Genomic DNA, 15,309 nt, shown 5'->3' on the forward strand with positions numbered 1-15,309 from the left:
GTAATCTGTAATTTGGTGATTTGTATGTAGTGTAGCACAGAAAAAAAATTGCACGAGTTTTTCCATAAATGAGACCAAAGGTTCAAATTCATCCTGTGTCTGCTCTGCAGTCATTTTAGTAAGCTGGGCAAGGAGGTCATTTAGAAATTGGGTTTTAACTCTTGCCCCTGACTCTTTGCACCAAGTCACATCCCTGATGTAGATACTCTTCGGGGAGGGGAAAAGATCTGGCTCTATGCAAACAGGGTTCATCAAAAATCTTTATGTGCCAAAATGAATACTGACATTGATATGAACAAATCTGCCTTTTCTTCCCTCCCTGCCTAAAGACTCCTAATGGAAATTAAATCATACACAACTGAATCTAAGATATGAAAAACTGGTTTCAATGACAAAGACTTGAACACAGTTAAGAGACAAATTCAAGGTGGTAGACACCTAGAAAAAACTATTCTAGGCAGCAGACATCTGATACCTGACCCAAATGTTCATTTGGTTTCAGGTAAGAGGCTTCCTAATATTAGATTTGGGGGGCCAGGCTAGGGATAGGGGTGGAATAGTGTACAAGTGACCAAGAGAAGTAATGCTTTACCCAATTCAAAAATATAGCAAATTAAAACACAGTAACGTTTGTGTCCTGTCACAATAGGCACCCTGCACAGCAATTCACACTGAACAATGTCGAGTTTCTGCTGAACACACTTCCTACATTGCTCTGGAATTCAAAGTTGGCCTAACTGAGGTCTCCAGTTACAGAAAACACTGGCTCTGTATCTTGGGCTTTGAGAAAACTTGTCAGGCTGTCACATTTACCATCCCCTCAGTCTGCATGTCAGGTTCCTTAAGGACGCACATCTCAAATGTATGGCATCTACCTCCACCTGGGTCACAACCAAGTGGGTTTCTACTAGATCGATGTTCGTTGACAGCCAACAAGGGAGCTGACATTGCCCTCCTAAGTTCTGATCTTGCTCCTGTTCAACTGGAACTTGATGGATCCCATGTGGTTTGCCCCATCCTGACGCTGTGGCTCAGACACTCTCCTCTCCCTAAGCTGGTCCTTCCCTCCAAATCCTGCTTAAACAGAAGGTAGAAAACGCTTCAGCGGCAAAGTTCTCTTCCCAAGCCAACAGTTTTTGTTCTTCCAATCACATGATCTTACCTCTTAAATAAAAGGCAAAACAAACCAATTTCCAACATAGCATTACAGCTTTAAAAACCATTCACTTCTCATAGTGATTCACAGAGAACAAGAGATTAAAGTGCTGGCTTTTAAATGTCTAAAGTTGCATTCAGGGCTACAAAATGCCCTGCCATGTGTTTGTTTTTCCTTCATGCTGTTGAGGAGAAGGAAAGATAGGGAAGGGGACTGGGGGGAAACCCAAAAATTTTCAATCAGATACTGGAAATTGTAAAAGTGGGAAGTGGGGAGTTCTGTGCAAATCAGTCTCCCAAGGTTCTGTGTCCTCTAGTGAGCCTCAAAGAAAAAAAAACAAAAAGGTAGGGACTCACAAAAAGGATGAGGGAAAGGCTCCAGACCTACAGAGCACCTCCCTTAATAAATACTAGTGAGTAAGAAAGAGATGCTCCTGCACAGGAATGCGCAGCGACACTGGGGAGGGCCTGAGGTGGAGTCCACCATGCCCTGTCGCCCCACTGAGGCTCCCTTGGGGATGGGTGGTCTGGTGCTCACTCCTCGCCCTATGTGCAGCAGGTACTGTGCTGACTCTGGAGATGCCCAGTCCTCTGTCTGGACCAGAGTCCACTCAGGAGAGCTGAGCTGGGGCAGGAGAATGGCTTTCACTAGGCTTTCATCTGATTTTAATAAGGACCTGGAAGATAAAAGGCTAAATGTGTGGTAGAGGACAAAAAACAAAAACAAAAACAAACCTGGGGGGGTAATATAAATACAATCTGGGGGCAATATTTATTAATTAAAACTATGTCTTATAGTTTACAAAGATGCTAATGAACAACAAAAGTATAATTGACCTTTAAGATCCTCAGTGAGACAGAGGCTTCACATCTTCTTCAGAATTCTGAAGTGTGCTCCAGGCAGGGAGGCGGGGCTGTGGCACGCAGGTTCCCAGGGGCAGCACCTGCAGACTGCAGGACTCGGAGACCAAAAGGATCCACAAAGCAAGACTCCAGTTCCCTGTAGAATTCCATTCCCCAACCCCCACTTTCCTTGTATTCTTGCCTCCCCAGATTCCATTTCCAAGGCAAGTCTTCAGTTTATCGTCGGGAGAATCTGTTCTTGAAAGCTTTAATTGTCTTGGCCATCATTGGGGCAATTTTCTTCACAGTGGGTTTCCTAGGATCATAGGAAACAGTGCTGCTGACCACTGGTGCCAAGTGGGCACTGCTGGTGCTTGGGCCATCATAGGCCGGCTCCTCGGGGCTGGGGTTAAAGCTGTTGCTACTGGCGGAAGCATGGCTGCTTGCCGTGGGGTATGGGGCTGGCTTAATCTTTATTTTCTCAGGGACAGCTGCTCCTCCCGTTCCAAACTTTTCCTGCCTCCTCCGGACGTCACGAGGTGGCTTGGCCACAGAGTTGACAAAGGCCATCTTTGCTTGTCGGCCTTTGGGCTTATTGGCATGTGCGAATTGGATATTCTTTGTTAGTACTCGTAGCCGCTGCTCTCGGGCATCCTGAAGCCGTAGGTACATCTCTCGCCACGACTCATACTCTTCGGGTCTTTCTTCCTTAAAGTCTCGGTGGCAGTGAACTTTCCATAATTGATCTGTTTCTTCAGTTAATACATAATTGTATTCCTCTATGCGATACAGCTGATCAGGTGCACACCTCTCCAGAACGGGTTCAAGAACAGAGTATGGGACTCCTCCCACTTCAAAGATGAATCGATGTTGTTTTTGAGTACTCGGATGCATTGCTGGTGCAAGGTCATCATTTTAGGGAGATAGGCACACTTGGAACCAGAATACACCTGCATCTTGGAATTCATTCTGCGCCCAGTAAATCCAGCTTCTTCTTCTTCCTGGGGTGAAGAGAATGCTTTTCGCTTTGGCTGGAAGGAGGATATCAGCTCGAGGGAAGGCAGTGGACGGTAATTGGCCTGTATTGCGGGTAACGGGAGGTCTGGCAACACCGGCAACACATCGGGCACCTTTCTCAGCTTGGCTGAATCAGCTCCAGCCGGCTGCAGCTTCTCTGACTTGGTTTTGTTCACCTTGGGTAATTTCTGAACTGAGTCCAAGTTTTTACTAGTGCTTTTAGAGTCATTTTTTTTAAGTCCTTTATCTCCAAGTGCTGTGGCTGAAGTTTTCACAATCTTTTTCTTTTTCTTCCGGGGCTGGTCATAGCTGAGGTAGGATTCGAAAGACATGGTTGGCTGCTCGAATTCATCCTCCATATCTGTCTCCTCAACTTTAGGGAGGGAGCCAAGTGACTTTCTATCCGAATTAGTTTTGACTTTCCCTTCTGGAGTCTTTAGGTTGTTAGAACCCTTCTCTTTTACCTTGGGCAACAGGTCTCCTGCTCCTTTTCCTGTGTCGAAGCTGTCCAGACTTCGCTTGCTTTTGTCCAAGTTGGCTTTCTCCGGATCTCTGTGCTTTGGCTTTTTCAGGTGGTTGTCTGAAGCAGCCTCTGAGGGAGGCAAATACTTCTTCTTCAGGCTGCTGCCTTCTCTGTCCTTCTCTTTCTTTACGCCACTAGAGGGCGGTTTCTCCCTTGCACTGTCCCCTGAGGGTGGCCTTCGGTTCTCCTCTTTGGAGAGGGCCTTGTGTGATTTCTCTCTGCTCACCACAGAGGCCTTCTCATCACTCTTGGCATCCACGGGGCGTTTGTCCCTGTGGGAAGATTTGTGCTCTTTGTTTTGACTCACAACCCCTTTCCCATGGGGTTCACCCAAGTGTCGTTCTTGGCTGGCCCCCAGTCTGTCCTGAAAGGCATTGCTGTGGCCTTTCCCAGGCTTCTGGTGTGAAATAATGGGCTCCTGGTCCTCCTCCAGGGATCTGTAGTGGTCGACGTACATCTGATGAGGACTGGTACAAGATGGAGGGGATTGAACGTGGCCGTAATCAGAAGACTCAGGGTCTGAAGAGTAAGTTGGTGACATTCTGTGACACCTCTTTCTCTCGTCTCTCCTCTCATGACCATGGGACACTTTGTGAGGTCTCTCAAGCTCTGAGAGTTTCCTATGTTTCTTCTGCCTGTGGTCAGGGCTATAGGATCGGCTCCCCGTGGCTTTCCAGGTTTCTTGGTAGTCCCGCCCCATCTCCTCCTCCTTCTGCAGGGCATCCTGAGGGCGCTTTCGGGAACTGCTCTTCTCAAAGTCCTGTTCATCAGGCTCAGCATTTCGTTCCACAGGAACCAGTTTCTTCCACTGGGCCACTAGGTCCCTGGCAAAGCTTCCAACATGCTCGTGCTTTCGCAAGCTATTTACTGTTTTCCCAACCCCAGTCTCCGCAAGAATGTCTACTGTAATAGGCAGGGTGGAGAGTTTCTTCAAATATTTCAATAGCTTCTTAGGGTCTGGGTTTGCGACCAGGCACGCCTGCAGCTTCTCCACAACTTGGAGCGCCGACTCCGCCGCCATCGCTGTCACTGGCGCGGCCTCCTCGCCGGAACTGGCTATTTTTTACTTTTTAATTTGTTTTCTATTCCTTGTATGTTCTAGAAAGTGGAAATTAGTTCTAAAGGTTTGATTATATTCAGTTGAGTGTTATTGGCAAGGGTATTTCATAGGTGGTCCTGTGTATTTCATATTGCATATTTCAAAGGCATCTAATGTCAGGTTGTCTCACTATTAGAGATGCTAAATTTGGTCACTCGATGAAGGCAGTAAGCACCAGATATCTCCATTGTAGAGGCACTCTTTCCCCTTTTCGGTTAGCTTAGCAGACAATCTGAGGGATGATACTTTGGCATGAATACCCTGTTCCAGGAACCTAATACAGTTTTAGCCTCCACTGATGATCCTTGCCAGAATCAGTTGTTTCACTACTGATTGCAAAATGGTGATATTCTATCATGCCTTCAGCATTCCCTGAGAGAGTAGAGAGCTGACACAGATACTGGGTAGTGACTTGGATGAAACTGTTATGAGAGTTCTGCCCACTCTTTATTTCCTGTCATGTAAATGCTGCTTGAATTATTGTTGGCTTACGTTAAGTATCATGTATCAGAATGTTTTGTTTTAGTTTTTAGTCTCTTAGAGTTCACCAGCCTATTCTGCAGGGTAAATCACCACTCTTGTCATTTCTCATTTGTGTTTACATCACAGTAATTAAATGAATCATCCAAGTTTGGGGCATCCTTCTCCCACCCCCCCCATGCCTTCCCACCCCTTCCCCAGTCTTTTCAGTAAGAGTATGGTGCTAAGAAAAGTGGGAAGAGGTCAGTGTACCCCAATCCCTGGTAAAGTATTGAAAAATAGCAAGAAAGGGCACAATGCAAGAATGAACTCAATAAGAAGTACATGATACTTTGGCCCCTCACATAATCTCCTAGTGCTCTTTGGGTCTTGTGGTGCTAAACGACGACTTTTGTGTGGCAGAAGACTGATTCTGTTTTCAAACCCATGGCAGCATGTTACAGCATCAGTGACATCCTGGCTGATGGTGCCACTTAATCATCTTGGTGCTTGATGCATAATTCTCTGTTTCTGCATATGTTTAAGTTGTCATTGCAGAAATAACAAAATGCAATTTATGTAATGTTTTACTTCTTACCACATTTTCCAAATTTGATGTTGATAAGAGCCCTGTTTATAGAAAGTGTTAATAGTGTATGCCAAATAAGTTTTTACACAAGCTGTTTCTATGAATTGGATATTGAATTTAATATATTAAACCTCCTTTTGTGAAAATTTAAAGGATTATGAATTTTTTCTCTTGGTGTTCCCATCCAAATAATTCTGAAAAATATTTCTGAATATCAGTTTTATCTAAAATAAGTCAAGGCATAAATGATGATAATCAAGATAGTATTGCATTTATGGTGATATTAAGCTAATGAATTCACTCATGGCCTTTAAAACCTTTTTTTTTTTTTTTGAGACGGAGTTTCACTCTTGTTGCCCAGGCTGGAGTGCAATGGCGCCATCTCAGCTTACAGCAACCTCTGCCTCCTGGGTTAAAGCCATTCTCCTGCCTCGACCTACGGAGTAGATGGGATTACAGGCATGCGCCACTACACCCAGCTAATTTTGTATTTTTAGTAGAGACGGGGTTTCTCCGTGTTGGTCAGGCTGGTCTCGAACTCCGGACCTCAGGTGAACCGCCCACCTCAGCCTCCCAAAGTGCTGGGATTACAGGTTTGAGCCACCACGCCCAGCCTAAAATCTTTAATGAGGTAATGAATACATAAAGCAGAAAACCTTAATCGGAGTTACTGATTCTCCTTGAGAGGGAAAATGCTGTCTCTGGGGTAATTTCATGAGAAATACAACTTCCTTGAGTTAACAATGAAGAGCTTTAAAATCAAATCTCATGTTGATTTCACTTATAATCCGTTCAGCAGTCAAATAATGCAGGCTGTGTGTGTGTGTCATGAGCTTTCCGTGTGCTGATGTCATGCTGCTATCTCCCAGAATGTTGCTGAACTGTAGTATACATAATACTTGCTCTATCTCTTGGAGCTCAGGGTCGTTTAGCATACAGAATTTCTTTTTTTTTTTCTTTTTTTTTTTGAGATAGATACTCATTCCGTCTCCCAGGTTTGAGTGCAGTGGTGCGATCTTGGCTCACTGCAACTTCCGCCTCCCAGGTTCAAGCACTTCATATACCTTAGCCTCCCGAGTAGCTGGGATTACAGGCATATGCCATCATGCCCGGCGAATTTTTGTATTTTTAGTAGAGACAAGGTTTCGCCATGTTGACCAGGCTGGTCTCGAACTCCTGGGTTTAAGTGATCTGCCCACCTCGGCTTTTCAAAGTGCTGGGATTACAGGCATGAGCCACCGTGCCTGGCCCATATGGAACATATTTATGAAAATATTCAGATTGAATGTTTTTCATTTTTATGAAAACATTCAGATTAAATTAAATTCTTTTGCTATCAACTATTTCAGCAAAAGAATGGGTGTGCCTATTTGTCTCTCCTTTCATACCTATTTGCCTCTAGGAAGTTACTGGAAAGAAAAATGTTATTTATAAGACATAATAGCATTAATTTTGGCCGAAATTACAGCTTAGACAGGGCTGTAAAAGCATTTTCCATATGGCTGTAGACCTCCCAGGAGGCTTGAACCTTCCATGGGAGACTTGAGTCAGTTGCTGGTATCACTTTCCCCTTTGTCTGTCCGTCCATTTCTCCTTCAACCACCTCCTTTTATTGTTTGGGTTTTTTGTTTTTTTTCTTTTTCTGCCTAAGTCTTAGCGTTTCTATTAATACTTAAAGATTTTTTTTTTTGAAACGGAGTCTCGCTCTGTCACCCAGGCTGGAGTACGGTGGCGTGATCTCGGCTTGCTGCAACCTCGGCCTCCCAGGTTCAAGCGATTTTCCTGCCTCAGCCTCCCAAGTAGCTAGGATTACAGGCATGCGCCACCACGCCTGGCTAATTTTTGTACTTTTAGTAGAGACAGGGTTTTACCATGTTGACCAGGCTGGTCTCGACCTCCTGACCTAAAGTGATCTGCCTGCCTCGGCCTCCCAAAGTGCTGGGATTACAGGTGTGAGCCACTGTGCCCGGCCTTAAAGACTGTTTTAACCTACTGGTGAAGTTATGATAGCTTAACTGATTTATACCATATACTCAAAACTAATAGAATTCCATCTTCACCTCCCCAAGAAACAAAATGACTAGCTTGTTAACAGCAGTGGCTTTACAACAATTTAATAAAACTATTGGTTCACTCTTTCAGAGGAAAATGTCTGAAATAGAGTAAATTTGAAATGTTTCTTTGAATGGTCATTTCACTGTCAGTTTTTGTTTTAATTGTAGGTGAAGTTAAAATGAACTATTTGGGCAAACCATATGTAGCCATGGTTACGACATACCAAATGGCAGTTCTTCTTGCCTTTAACAACAGTGAAACTGTCAGTTATAAGGAGCTTCAAGACAGCACTCAGATGAATGAAAAGGAACTGACAAAAACAATCAAATCATTACTTGATGTGAAAATGATTAACCATGATTCAGAAAAGGTATGTAGTAATATTCCAAAGAATTTAAGCATTATCAACATTAAAGCTTTTTCATGAGACGTTGGCAGTTTTAAAGTAAGGCTGTAATTGTCATGGCGCCTTGTGCTCTGGAAAGCACAAGTATTCGCTACATTACTGCACACGCCATAGAGCTGTGAGCGTAAGGCATCACAGAGCGTGCTGTGTGAGTTGGTGCCATGTGCCCTTTATAGTTTGATTTTATTTGTCCTATACTGTTAAAGCTTATTGAATAATTGTAAAAGAATTGCCATCTGGAAGATTTTGATTAGTTGAGATTTTGAAACTAGCCTTTAAAGACTTTCTGGGTTTTTAGTTTTATAAATGTGCTTAATTTCGTGGTTCTATACCAGGAAATAACAGCCTGTTGATGTCTCTTTGTACACATATTTAATATGTGTAACTCCATTCCAAGTGTTCTTAATGTCAGCACTCAATTAACTATCATCTGTTTTTAACCACCATATATTTTTGATACCTGTCACAAGAATAACAAGCCATTAGTGTATTACTTTTTTTCTCTGTAACTTTTTTTCTAGTTACAAGATTTCATTGTTTTGTTGTCATAGTATATCCTAGATGTTTAAATAGTTAAAAATGCAACAGAGGTGGGATTATATCTCCTTCAAATTATTGTGCTTATAAGAAAAAAATTTCTATAAATAATGTTTTGTTTTTATTTTGATAAAGTTAATAGCCTACAGTTTATTTCTCTCATCAATTCATTTTGCTGACATCCCGAAGATGATGATGACATTTTATAGTCTACAATTGAACAACTGTAAAAGGCATATATTCTGAAATTCAAATCAATGTTTTCATAATTTTGAGAAATGATTTTTCTGGCATCAGAATCTTAGCAAAATACGGATTTTTTTTTTTTTTTTTTAGATGGAGTTCCACTCTTGTTGCCCAGGCTGGAGTGTAATGGCGTGATCTCGGCTCACTGCAGCCTCCACCCTGTTCAAATGATTCTCCTGTCTCAGCTTCCTGAGTAGCTGGGACATGCCACCATGCCCAGCTACTTTTGTATTTTTAGTGGAGATAGGGTTTCACAATGTTGGCCAGGCTGGTCAGGCTGGTCTGGAACTCCTGACCTCAGGTGATCCACCCGTCTTGGCCTCCCAAAGTACTGGGATTACAGGCATGAGCCACTCCTCCTGTCCTAAAAATACGGATTTTTTTTTTTTTTTTTTTTTTTTGAGATGGAGTTCCACTCTTGTTGCCCAGGCTGGAGTGTAATGGCGTGATCTCGGCTCACTGCAGCCTCCACCCTGTTCAAATGATTCTCCTGTCTCAGCTTCCTGAGTAGCTGGGACATGCCACCATGCCCAGCTACTTTTGTATTTTTAGTGGAGATAGGGTTTCACAATGTTGGCCAGGCTGGTCAGGCTGGTCTGGAACTCCTGACCTCAGGTGATCCACCCGTCTTGGCCTCCCAAAGTACTGGGATTACAGGTGTAAGCCACCGTTCCTGGCCAAAATAGGGATTTCTTTTTTTTTTTTAAATAGGGATTTCTTTTTTTTTTTTTTTTGAGACGGAGTCTCGCTCTGTCGCCCAGGCTGGAGTGCAGTGGCCGGATCTCAGCTCACTGCAAGCTCCGTCTCCCGGGTTCACGCCATTCTCCTGCCTCAGCCTCCCGAGTAGCTGGGACTACAGGCGCCCGCCATCTCGCCCGGCTAGTGTTTTGTATTTTAGTAGAGACGGGGTTTCACTGTGTTAGCCAGGATGGTCTCGATCTCCTGACCTTGTGATCCGCCCGTCTCGGCCTCCCAAAGTGCTGGGATTACAGGCTTGAGCCACCGCGCCCGGCCTTCAAAATAGGGATTTCTTAAGGTTAATTATGGTTTTTAATTTTAGGCTAGTAAATGCTTAAAGGTTTGATATTTTTTTCTAAAACATGCTGCCCAGAAATTGACAAAGTAAACATAGATTCCTTGTTTGCACTTTAAATTTTATTTTATATTATTTTTATTTGTTTTTGAGGTGAGCTCTCACTGTGCCACCCAGGTTGGAGTGCAGTGGTGCCATCTCAGCTCACTGCAACCCCCACCTCCTGGGCTCAAGTGATAATCCCGCTTCAGCCTTCCAAGTAGCTGGGACCACAGGTGTGAGCCACTATGCCAGGCTAATTTTTAAATTTTTAGTAGAGACCGGATTTTGCTGTATTGGCCAGGCTGGTCTTGAACTCCTGAGCTCAAGCACTCTGCCCACCTCAGCCTCCCAAAGTGGTGGAGTTACAGGCGTGAGCCACCATGCCTGGCCTTTTAATTTAATTATGAATCCGTCCATTCCTTAGCAGAATGTCTTAGATTATTATTGAGAATTAGTTCATCTTCCAAATGCCTTTTGATCCTTCTGCCAGAGAAATTCCACCCTATGATATCAGTGGCTTTCTGAAGCCAGATATAGAAGTTGTTATTCTAAAAATTGGCTTAACAGTTTTCCTCTGAGCAAAGGCCACTTGCTTCTTGAAGAGTGAATAAAAGATGGATTGAAGTAAACGTTTTCACCATCACCCCAGGTCACGGCAAATTGATGCTGTGTGCTACTGGAGGCACAGCTTTCTCCTGCCGTCAGGCCATTTACAATGGGTATTTTGTTACTGCAGCATTTGTAAAAAAACTTTGGTTGGTTTTTCAGAATGGGGTGATGGAAAAGTTATGAACTTTGGTGTTTCATAAAAATTAAAATGTCAAATTCTAGGCAATGAGCTTGACTCTTATTTTATCAAAAAGTAGTGTATATATAATAGTAGGACCAGAAAATAGCTTATTCCCAAATATAAACTGCTTAAGATTCTGGCAGATGTAAAAGTAGAAAATAAAATTGGGTTTTTCCTGTTTGTTTGAACAAAAGAATTATTTTTCTCTTAAATTTGATAATCTATAATATAAAAGTTGTAAGAGTGGAGACTTTTTTGCTTGGTCATTAATTTAGTGGAATTGCTTGCAGCAAGCTCTTATTTATAAGATTTTGGTTTTTGTAAATATAAATGTTTTATTTTTAAATGTAGGAAGATATTGATGCAGAATCTTCATTTTCATTAAATATGAACTTTAGCAGTAAAAGAACAAAATTTAAAATTACTACATCAATGCAGAAAGACACACCACAAGTAAGTGTTTTTAATGTCAAGTTTTTTTGAGGGGAAACATTTAAGCATTGGACTTTATAAGTTTACACTGAGATTGTGCAAAACATTGCACAGCAAAATTAATAGTGGGGTATGTCTTTTCTGGTTTGTTGTTGGCATTTATTAACCTTACAATCAAACAGAAATCTCTACTTGTATTTTAGTTTTTTCTAAGGAGAAGAGTATGGTTTTGTTGTATTTGCTTTTAAACCACTAGAATGTGTAACTTTACATTCTCTCCGAAAATTCCCACATTGAGAAGTAATAAAATTTCATATTTTTCATTTGTAAAATAAGGGAAAGTTCTACAGCTTTTTTTTTTTTTTCTTCTGAGACGGAGTCTCACTCTCTCACCCAGGCTGGAGTGCAGTGGTGTGATCTCGGCTCACTGCAAGCTCGCCTCCCAGGTTCACGCCATTCTCCTGCCTCAGCCTCCCGAGTAGCTGGGACTACAGGCGCCTGTCACCACGCCCGGCTAATTTTGTTTTTGTATTTTTAGTAGAGATAGGGTTTCACCGTGTTAGCCAGGATGGTCTCGATCTCCTGACCTCATGATCCACCTGCCTTGGCCTCCCAACGTGCTGGGATTGCAGGTGTGAGCCACCGAGCATGGCCTACAGCTCATTTGTTTCAAATGAAAACTTGTCAGTAGAGAATGCTTCTTAAACTTTCATATGCAAATGAGCTACCTGGGCATCTTGTTCAAATGCAGACTGTGATCTAGTGGGTATGGAGTGAAGTCCTATCAGGCCAGTATGAGGAGGGGACTTCTGCTCTTCATTCTTTTAACTCAGCAGTGATTGTTGCTTTGGTCTAGGATAGACTGTTTCTATCACTTATGCTTCCTGATTGCCTCCTGTGTGCAGTCCTTGGGCTGGTGCAGAATGTGAAGATAATATAAGACATTAGACCCTCTCCAGAAACTTAATTCCCCATGGGGAGACAAATATTAATTGCGATTCACTTTGAAACCTAAAATGGTCAAGATTCCATTTTCCTCCAGGCTAATACATAAATATATAGATTGTATTTTGTCTTTGAAAAGCTATGAGGCGATCCTATTAATGTGGCATGGCTTGCTTCTATGCCTTGCTTCTCCTGTGTTTCTTGAGCTCCGTGGAGATAGGCCCCCTCTCCTGGCTTCTCTGCTTGAGCCACATAAAATGGCACTTCACAGCTGTTCCCTTTGAAGCCTGATCCAGTATGCATTTGGAGCTAATTACTGCAGTTGACACAACTCCATCTAAAAGCATCGTGATACAGATTCTGTAATCACTAATAAGAAATGATCTTGCAAATTATTGCTGTGTCCTCCTTTATTACCTGTTTACCTTAACAGTACAGTTTATAATAATGTAAATTTTTTTCTAATAACCTTTCAATTTTAACCCTAGAAATTGTAGAGTAGATGTTTTAGCAGTGGTTATGTGATACTGGCACAACAAAGCTGTATAATTTGCTCAGTATTGTGGTGCATGCCTGTAATCCCAGCTGCTCAGGAGTCTGAGGCATGAGAATCACATGAACCCAGGAGATGGAGGTTGCAGTGAGCTGAGATCGAGTCACTGAACTCCAGCCAGGACAACAGAGTGAAATCCTGTCTCAAAATAAAAAAAAAAGTATTTGCACTCACTGATAAAATGAATTTAAAACAAGTTCAGTGACTTAATGTCTTGTTGGGTCTTTTTTCTTTTCTTCTGTAAAACAGGAAATGGAGCAGACTAGAAGTGCAGTCGATGAGGACCGGAAAATGTATCTCCAAGCTGCTATAGTTCGTATCATGAAAGCACGAAAAGTGCTTCGGCACAATGCCCTTATTCAAGAGGTAAAAAGAGGGCAGTCCTCAGGGCTTCTTAGGATAGAGGGCATTGTCATTGTACAGATTCAATCTCTTTCTTCTTAAAGAGGATATAGAAATAACCTGATCCTCAGATAGCATAAAGAAATGTTTTATACTTAATCAGAATCGTACTCACTTATAATTTCAGTATTAAATTCGGATTTGCAGGCTGGGCACAGTGGCTCATGCCTGTAATCCTTTTTGTTGTTGTTGTTATTGTTGAGACAGAGTCTTGCTCTGTCACCCAGGCTGGAATACCATGGGGTAATCTTGCTCACTGTAACCTCTGCCTACCAGGTTCAAGTGATTCTCCTGCCTCAGCCTCCTGAGTAGCTGGAAATACAGGCGTGCACCACCATACCTGGCTAATTTTTGTATTTTCATGGAGACAGAGTTTCACCATGTTGGCCAGGCTGGTCTCGAACTCCTGACCTCAGGTGGTCCACCTGCCTCGGCCTCCAAAAGTGCTGGGGTTACAGGCGTGAGCCACCATGCTCAGTGGACACCTGTAATCTGAATGCCTTGTTAGGCCAAGACAGGAGGATTACTTGAGTTCAGGAGTTTCAGACCAGTCTGGGCAACACAGGGAGACCCCATCTCACCTAAAAAAACAAAACAAAACAAAACAAAACAAAAAAAAGTAATTAGCCACGTGTGGTGGCACACCTGTAGTACCAACTACTTGGGAGGCTGAGGTGGGAGGATTGCTTGAGCCCAGGGATTGAGCCTGCGTGACACAGTGAGACGCTATCTCAAATGATAATAAATTCATATTTGCTTTGGCTTTATTTTAGAGGTCTAAAACTTACCAATTCATTGAGTCTTCTGTCCAGTTATTGAAGGAAGTTGACCCATCATTCATTCCATAACTACCTGAGCCTACCATGTGATAGACAGCTGGGCTGGTCCCTGGGATGTAGTACAGAGCAGCTAAAGATGTGGCAGGCTGTTTTGGAGTTCACAGTTTAATGGGGGAAGAAATACACTACTGAAGTAATATGCAAATAAATATAAAATTATATTAACATGCACTAAAGGAAAGGTATGCAGTACTATGAGAATGTATTTAAATATCCTGGCCTGGGGTCTGCTGGGGGAAACTCTCTTGAGAAAGTGGTGTTTGAACTAAGAACTGAGAGTTGAGTTAAAGTTAAATAGAAGCTTGGGGTTGTATGTGAGTACTTAGATTATTTTATTGTTTCACTTAATTATGTATCATTATTAGATTTTGCTGTATCCATTTTCCACAATTTAGTTCCTATTTTCATACTTAATTTGGCCCATTTGTTGAAACCTCAGTACCTTTGAGGCACTTTAAACTGATTGGTTAAAAGTAATTACTTATAGCTGAAGAACTGGCAGTACTTTGACTTCGACATCTCTCTTCCACAGGTGATTAGTCAGTCAAGAGCTAGGTTTAATCCCAGTATCAGCATGATTAAGAAGTGTATTGAAGTTCTGATAGACAAACAGTACATCGAACGCAGCCAGGCGTCGGCAGATGAATACAGCTACGTCGCGTGATGTCGCTCTCCTCCAGCGTGGTGTGAGAAGATCATTGCCATCACCGTTTGGTGTATTCCTGTGGGAAAAAGCAGGCCTGTGCCTCCATAATTTGGTCATTTGGCAGCCCCTGTTTTCTGCTGTTTACAACATCACCAGTGCCACGTCATGAGCGTCAAAGAAAATGCCTAGAGATATTTCAAGCTCATGTCATTATGACATTTCTTAAAACTTTATTAAAAGAATGAGTGAAGTATTGCTGAAATGTGGACATTCGGTTGGGTACCATGCTTTTCCTCCCCTTCACGTTTGCAGTTGATGTGTCTTTTTTTTTTTTTTTAATGTATCTTAAAGGACATAAAATTTAAAAACTTAAATATTGTAATATGACAGATAACCTAATAATTGTATCTACATTAAAATGACAAACATGATACTGCTGCTTGTCAAATAAAAAAAAATAAAGAAATAGAATGCCTTTTTTATGTGGATGGAGTATCAGGCTGACCACAAAATATATTGACTCAAAGCAGCTAATGCATCTTTAGTTGCATTTTTATCTGAATGGTTTAATTCACTTGTACTCCTATTTAAATCCTACATGAAAAATGTCTAGATTATTGTTCTTGAATGCATAGGACTGCATTCAGGATAAAGACTGCTTTATTTTTATGGGTTAGATATATTGGATCTAAACATTT

The 15,309-nt window shown here is 42.1% G+C and overlaps 2 protein-coding genes across 3 annotated transcripts in view; one reads left to right on the forward strand and one right to left on the reverse strand.

Annotated features, from left to right (window-relative positions):
• Positions 1-15,086, forward strand: part of CUL2 (cullin 2) — a 91,448-nt gene extending 76,362 nt beyond the window's left edge. For both annotated transcript variants that reach the window (XM_011956181.1, XM_011956180.1), the window contains exons 18-21: positions 7,908-8,110; positions 11,146-11,247; positions 12,974-13,090; positions 14,498-15,086. In XM_011956181.1, the coding sequence (XP_011811571.1) occupies positions 7,908-8,110; positions 11,146-11,247; positions 12,974-13,090; positions 14,498-14,629 (554 nt within the window). In that variant the 3' untranslated portion in view covers positions 14,630-15,086. The remainder of the gene's footprint in view (positions 1-7,907; positions 8,111-11,145; positions 11,248-12,973; positions 13,091-14,497) is intronic.
• On the reverse strand, positions 1,903-4,588 carry LOC105521838 (transcription elongation factor B polypeptide 3-like). Its single transcript, XM_011956179.1, is given in 2 exon segments — positions 1,903-2,861; positions 2,864-4,588. Coding segments are annotated over 2 exon segments (2,322 nt in total). The 5' UTR covers positions 4,560-4,588; the 3' UTR covers positions 1,903-2,235.
• Positions 15,087-15,309: the final 223 nt, after the last annotated feature.

The sequence above is a fragment of the Colobus angolensis genome, unplaced genomic scaffold (genome assembly GCF_000951035.1).
Source record: "Colobus angolensis palliatus isolate OR3802 unplaced genomic scaffold, Cang.pa_1.0 Scaffold41, whole genome shotgun sequence".
Taxonomy (NCBI): Eukaryota; Metazoa; Chordata; class Mammalia; order Primates; family Cercopithecidae; genus Colobus; species Colobus angolensis.